Here is a 7,560-nt window from a genome sequence, read left to right as displayed (position 1 = left end):
AGTTGTACATTTGGTCAGTCGAGCCTAGAAAAGAGCTCAAGCGCAAGTACTATAAGTCTCTGAAAAAAGGAGAGCATTACTTAGCAAAAAAAAAAATATATATATATAAGCCGGAACAGCAAAGACTGTCCGCATTAATAAAAAATATACTGAAACAAGTATATAATTCGCCTAAAATTCTAAGCGAAAAGCGTTTCCGTGGCTCACAGCGGAAAAGTGAAAAGTGTTAAAAAGCGTCCTCGTGGAAAACAACGAGTACAGTATTTAAATACTAAAAAACAAAAATCAACAAAAAACAATCAAAATCAACAGTAAAAGAAACAACATCAATCAACATTGAAAATTTACTGAAAAGACAGAAGGAGTTGGGCGATCTTGCTGCGCTGGAAGAACAGAAAATCCTTAGCGGCAAAATAAGGAAAGCGTCATGTCTCGAATATATTCAACATATTCAAACAATGAGGATGGAATTTAATGGAAATCATGCCAAAATTATGGCTAAACCGAGCCAAGAAGCTGACGAATACATTGCCAAGAAGTATTACGAGCATGTTATTCAGGTAATGGAAAAGCCCATTCAGCATTTAAAAATACAAAATGCAGCCGAAGATTTACCAACAGTAAGCGGCAATCAACTTAAACCTGAATCGATGGGAGAAATGAGTGAGTTCGAGCCATCAGGTACTAATTCCGACGTAGAAAGGAGATTTCAACGTCGAGGAAAAAAGCTCAGAATGATCATAGAAGAAATTCAACAAAATGAATTGGATTCTGTCGAAGAAATAAGAGAATTCAAAACTAAGCTTCAAATACAGTTTGAATATGTAGAAGAAGCTTTTTCTAAAACTAGCAGTGTCCATTTAAAAGCCATTACTAAAGACTCAATAGAAGAACAAATGGAGGACTTCCGAGAAAAAAAACAGCGTTAACATTGAGAAGTTAACAGATAAATTGAAAAGGTGCACGCCAACACAAGCTGTGTCATCTACTATGAAACTACAGGAGATTAAGATTCCGATATTTTATGGCGAGATGAATCAATGGTCATCATTTAGCGATCTTTTCCAAGGTTTGGTGCATAATTCGAAGCACTTTACTAAAGTAGAAAAGATGTTCCGGCTGAAGTCGTCATTAGAAGGAGAAGCTGGAAGATTAATTCAGCATTTACCGGTAACCGAATACAACTATGAAGCCGCTTGGCAAATCCTCAAGGAAAGATATGAAAACAAAAGGCTGCAATTCACAACACAAGTGGACAGACTTCTTGATCAACCAACAGCAAATGGGAAAATTGCGGCAAGCATGAAGCAGCTTTTGGATACCACTAAGGAATGCATTTATGCTCTTAAAGGGCTTAAATTTAATTTAAATGACGAGCAAGCAATTATAACTCGGATAGTTGTTCGGAAACTAGACAAAGAAAGTCTCCGGTTATATGAGCAGAATGTCAAGAAAACTAGGGATATCCAAAGCCTAGATGATGTTTTCCGTTTTCTGGAGCAGCAATATCAAGCTCTAGAAGCTATACGAGACAGGAAAACAACTAAATGGAGCAATAAAAAGCAGCCACAACGAGCACCCACATTCTATACAGCTGCACAAAAGACCTGTATATATTGCAAGATTCCTGGGCATCAAATTGTTGAATGCAGAAGGTTCCAGGCATTCACTACGATGAATCGTAGAGGTTTCATAGTAAACAATAAGCTATGCAATATTTGCCTCGACCACGTATATGAAGGCAATTGCAAGAATAAGAAAAAATGCAGTAAGTGTGGAAGAAATCATCATAATTTACTGCATTACAATGAATTCCAGAAGGAAAAAGGAGCAGGTGAAGAAAATGCAATAAAAAAATCATCCACTATGATGACAAAAAACTCCGAAACAGCAATACTTCTAGCAACAGCCCAGATAAGAGTGAAGGCGGCAAATGGAGAGTACGTGACATTGCGAGCACTAATCGATCAAGGATCACAGAAGACTACCATTTCTGAAGAAGCCGCTCAAACACTACACTTGCCAAAGAGAAGAGAAGTAACTGAGCTGCAAGGGCTAGGAAATACTACAGTGGGAGTCTCCAAATTTAAAGTCAACATTGAAATCAGGCCGAGATTCCTAAGCAACGAAGTGTACAATGTCGAAGCACTGATTTTGCCGAAATTGGCGAGTGTACAACCTGATAAAACATTTAAATGGGATATAGAACAATGGAGAAACTATACCTTAGCTGATCCCAACTTCAATAGGTCAGATCGAATCGACGTCGTTATTGGAGGAGATGTATATGCTGACATATTAGAAGAAGGCATATTTAAGAAAGATCGAATATTGGGCCAAGCTACGAAATTAGGATGGATATTGTCGGGAGTTTTACAACAACCGAGAAAAATTGGTAGAATTCTAGCGGCGGTGACCACAACGTTGGAGAAGTTTTGGGAAATAGAAGACACCACAGAACCAACATATATAGAAGATGATGATGAATGTATGAAGATATTTGATAAAACGACAACAAGAGATGAAAATAATAGATTTGTCGTCAATCTACCTTTTAAGAAAGAAAAAGAGTTAGGCGACTCTCGCCAACAAGCAATGGCGAGGTTTCTTAATCTTGAGAAAAAGTTGGCTTGAGATGACAACCTAAGAAAACAATATGTGCAATTTACGAGAGACTATTTAGAAATGGGCCACATGAAAAAAGCAAGTGGAAATAATTGCGGAAAATACTATTTGCCACATCAAGCCGTAATTCGAGAAGGCAGTCTCACAACTAAACTACGAGTAGTTTTCGATGCATCTGCAAAAACTACAAATGGAAGTAGTTTAAATGACATCCTTTTAATAGGCCCGAGACTTCAAAAAGATATATTTGACATAATTATCAAATGGAGACTTTGGCAATATGTGTTAACAGGTGATATTGAAAAGATGTATCGACAAATTAAAGTAGCAGAAAGTGATCAAGATTATCAACGTATATTGTGGAGAGAAGCGAAAGAAAGGCCGATAGGAGAATACAAACTGCAAACAGTTACGTATGGAACAGCATCCGCTCCTTTTCTTGCAACGAGAACTTTACAAGAAATTGCCATATCCTGCGAGCCTTACAATTATTTGCTTTCAAACATCATTAAAAACGACTTCTACATGGACGATTTAATGACAGGAGCAGATTCAATAAATGAATGTAAGGCCATTCAGTTCGAAATTTCGAAACAACTACAAAAGTATGGATTTCACTTAAGAAAGTGGATGTCTAATAACAGCGAGATTATAGCAACAATTCCAACAAATAGCGAAAATGAGGTAATAAAAATAGCAGAAGACGAAACAGTTAAGACATTGGGTATACAACGGGACCCGGCCAAAGACATGTTTGGATTTAATATGAATCTTTCAACGGAAAAGCTAGTAACAAAAAGGCAAGCTTTATCTGATTTGGCGAGAATTTTCGATCCGATGGGGTGGCCTTCACCAATGACTGTTTTAGCAAAGTTGTTTATACAAAAACTTTGGTTGATGAAACTCAACTGGGATGAGTTACTCGACGAAAATTTGGCAAAATAATGGCAGGAGTTTATGCAGCACGTACCAGCGATAAAAAGAATAAAAATTCCCAGATGGTTTGAAACAAAAAACGACTTTAAAATGGAACTACATGGATTCGCAGATGCATCAGAAAAAGCGTACGCGGCAGTTGTATATGCTAAAGTTGGATCAGTTATAACGATAATTGCTGGTAAAACCAAAGTGAACCCGATTAAAAATAAGAAGACATTGCCAAAACTGGAGCTATGCGCGGCTCACCTTCTTTCTAAATTGCTGCAAAGGATAAAGACAGTTATCAATAGAGAAGTTAAAATATTTGCTTGGAGCGACTCATCTATAACGTTAGCATGGATAAAGAATTCCCGAAGTAAAGATAAGTTCATTAAAACGAGAGCAGAAGAAATCAAATTATATGCTTCCACAGCAATATGGCAACACGTTGGAACAAAGGACAATCCAGCTGATGTAGCATCCAGAGGGGTATTGGCGAACAAACTAGTGGAGCACGAGCTATGGTGGAGAGGTCCCAAATGGTTACAAGGAGAAGAACATCAATGGCCAACACAGAATAGCGTTAAAATCGATGCAGTGTATGTCACAACATCAAAAGAATCACATTTCTTAGATGACGTAATATTAAAATATTCTAGTTTAACCAAATTAATAAGGGTTGCAGCTTATATATTGCGATTTATAAAAAGAATACGAGGACAAAAATATCCTGCGTACTTAGTAAAATCAGATATAAAAGAAGCTGAACAGAGAATAATAAGATATCAGCAAAAATTACAATTTAGAGAGGAAATACAGAGCTTAGAAATCAAAAACGAAATTAGCAGTACAAGTAAAATTGCAAGCTTAGATCCAACTTTAGATAACAATGGAATCCTTCGCGTAGGAGGTAGGTTAGGGAATGCAAAGCTTCAGTTCGATCAGAAGCACCCAATAATATTAAATAAATCACATTTGTCAAAATTGATTATTGAACATGTTCATAAAACAACCTTACATGGAGGAAATAAGTTAATGGAAGCAAAGATTAGAAGGAATTATTGGATAATTGGATTAAAGAATTCCATAAAAAAAACATTCGAACTTGTAGTCGCTGCATACGTTACCGAAAGGAAGCAGCTAAACAAATAATGGGAAATCTTACAGAATTTCGAGTGTCGTTGCCAATTCCATTCTCACACGTTGGTGTAGACTATGCAGGTCCAATACATATGAAATATTCCAAAGGAAGAGGAATAAAAACATTTAAAGGATACATAGCTGTATTGGTATGTATGGCCACAAAGGCTATTCATTTAGAGGCAGTAAGTGATTTAACAACTGAAGCGTTTCTAGCTGCTTTAAAAAGATTTTTTGCTAGAAGGGGTAAGAGTCAGCATATATACTCAGACAATGGAACAAATTTTGTCGGAGCTTGTAGAAAGTTAGACTTAGATTTCAAAAAGGCAATCAAGAAAAACTCAACAGTAGCTCCCATATTAGAAGCAGACAAAATTCAATGGCATTTTGGGCCGCCGGCAGCTCCTCACTTCGGAGGAATTTGGGAGGCTGGAGTCAAATCAGTGAAATATCATTTAAAAAGAGTGATAGGCGAAAGTAAATTGACATTTGAAGAGATGATTACTTTGCTATTACAGATTGAAGCAGTGCTAAATTCACGACCCTTATGTGCGATCGATAGTGAAAGCGATATAGATGTTTTAACACCTGGGCATTTTTTAATAGGATGCCCATTAATAGACTGTCCTGAAGCAATTGATGACACAACAAAGGGTTCGTTAGATAGGTGGAAACTAATACAAAAAATGAAAAGAGACTTTTGGAAACGGTGGGAAAGCGAATATGTCACAATGTTGCAACAACGAATGAAATGGAAAACCAAACAGGACAATCTAGCAGTAGGTCAAATAGAAATTATTAAAAATGAAGAAAGTCATCCAGCAAAGTGGCCATTAGGCAAAGTTATAAAAACCCATCCTGGAAGCGATGGAAAAACCAGAGTTGTAACTCTGAAATTGCAAAATGGGATACTTAAACGGCCCGTTCACAAACTGTGCCCACTAGAGACAACAAACAGCAGCAAAACGGAAGAGCCAAATCAAGCTGCAAGCCTGTTGACATCAAGAATAGCAAAAAATTCAGCGGGCCCAGGAGGGCAGAAAAGAACGAAGACATTGATGATGTGGTTCTTTACGTTGCTCATGCTAGCAATGCAAGTTAAGGCATTATACATAAATGATACGGCTAAAACAGGAGCTTCAGTGGCTGAACTAAGAAATAATACCGCAATATATTTGAATCCGATCGGCAAAATAGACATAATAAATTCAAAATGGGATTTAATCGTTTATTACGAGTTAGGTTCCTATTACGATCGGATGGAGGGAGTAAATGAATTTATTAACAGACTTGAACATCAATGCAAAATATTGACATATTATGAAGAGGCCTGTGTAATGATTACCGCAACTTTAAAGCATAAATATAATAGCCTTAAGTCAAATAACGAACTGTTCATGAAGCAAGAAAATAGAAAAAGACGAGCACCATTCGAATTCGTTGGCTCAATTTACCATATATTATTTGGAATTATGGATGCTGACGACCGAGAGAATATGGAATCAAATATTAAAAATATTTTTGAAAACCAAAAGAATATCGCAAAGTTGTTTAAGAGACAGACATCAATAGTTGATTCTACAATAAATATATTAAAAAAGACAACCGATGAAGTTAACAAAAATTTTCAAAAAATGAATGAACAGCTAAATAAATTTTATCATGAACTTGTTAAAGATCAAAATGCCGAGCGAATGACCTTGATGTTTCAGATATTAACCATTCAAATAGGAATAGTTATGGACGAATGTGAAGATATCCAAACTTCGATAATCAATTTACTAATTGACATAAATCATGGTCGCATAAATCCAAAACTAATAAAACCTTCACAACTTAATAAACAAATTGCACTTATCAGAAACAAGCTGCCACACAAATTAGTACTACCTGGAAAACAGTTCGGTAATGAATTAAAAGAAATCTATAAGTCGATGACTGCTAAAGGGTTAATTGTCGATTCACGACTAGTCATAAACATAGAAATTCCCTTAATATCATATGAACCGTCAGATGCATACAAATTAAATCCACTGCCAATAAAATACAAAGGGAACATAATTATCCCTGATATAAATGCAGAATATTTAGTATACAAGTTTGATTTAAATCAATATGTATTGATAAACCAAGTCGATCTAGATAAGTGTTTAACAAACTTGGAAGATCATTATCAATGTCCAGGGAACTGGGCTTGGAAGTCAGCCACGGACAATTCATGCGAAGAGCAGCATTGAAACAGTTGGAAAATGAAGTGTGTGGATTCAAGCCCGCTACAAATGAAAATGTTTGGATTAAATTATCTTCTCAAAATCGTTGGCTTTACAAGTTGTTTAGCAAATCAACAATACATCTAGAATGTGATAACAACCAACAAATGCGAATGGAAATCCCTAATCAAGGCATTATCACAATAAGAGAAGGATGTACAGCTCGACATGAAGGAGTAACTTTAACAGCATCTCATCACGTACAATCCAAGATCAATAAAGGATTGCTATCTTCTTCTTGGGTAAAAGACATTGAAGATATTTCAGAACTGCGAATTAAACCTTTTGATTCGACTTTAATAAACAGCACCAAAGATATCCTAACGCTCAAACAGCAAATAGAATCTCTCAAAAAAGAAAATATCAAATTGAAAGGTATCAATTTTCATCACGTTAGTGGTCATGCTTCGCTAACTTTAGTTTTCATAATAGGGTTAATCATCGTTATTTTATATATAAGATCAAAATGTAAAAGAAGAACTGTTGTGGCTGTTCCATTTGAACTACCAGTTAGACATAATCATAATTAAGTAAAATGTCAACAATCACATTTGGCTAATATGTTAAAACAACACAATTTTGGCCCCTGGCAGAATGTTCATAAAAA

General features: G+C 35.9%; 1 protein-coding gene across 1 annotated transcript; it reads left to right on the top strand.

The window, feature by feature from the left end:
- The first annotated feature begins 990 nt into the window (after positions 1–990).
- Positions 991–2,634, top strand: LOC118753800. Its single transcript, XM_036488674.1, has one exon. The coding sequence runs from the start codon at positions 991–993 to the stop codon at positions 2,632–2,634; it is 1,644 nt and encodes a 547-aa protein (XP_036344567.1).
- Positions 2,635–7,560: the final 4,926 nt, after the last annotated feature.

The sequence above is a fragment of the Rhagoletis pomonella genome, unplaced genomic scaffold (genome assembly GCF_013731165.1).
Source record: "Rhagoletis pomonella isolate Grant_MI unplaced genomic scaffold, Rhpom_1.0 Rhpom_scaffold_02862, whole genome shotgun sequence".
Classification (NCBI taxonomy): domain Eukaryota; kingdom Metazoa; phylum Arthropoda; class Insecta; order Diptera; family Tephritidae; genus Rhagoletis; species Rhagoletis pomonella.
The sequence above is the reverse complement of the archived record's forward strand: the minus strand, read 5'-3'. Positions and strand labels throughout refer to the sequence as shown.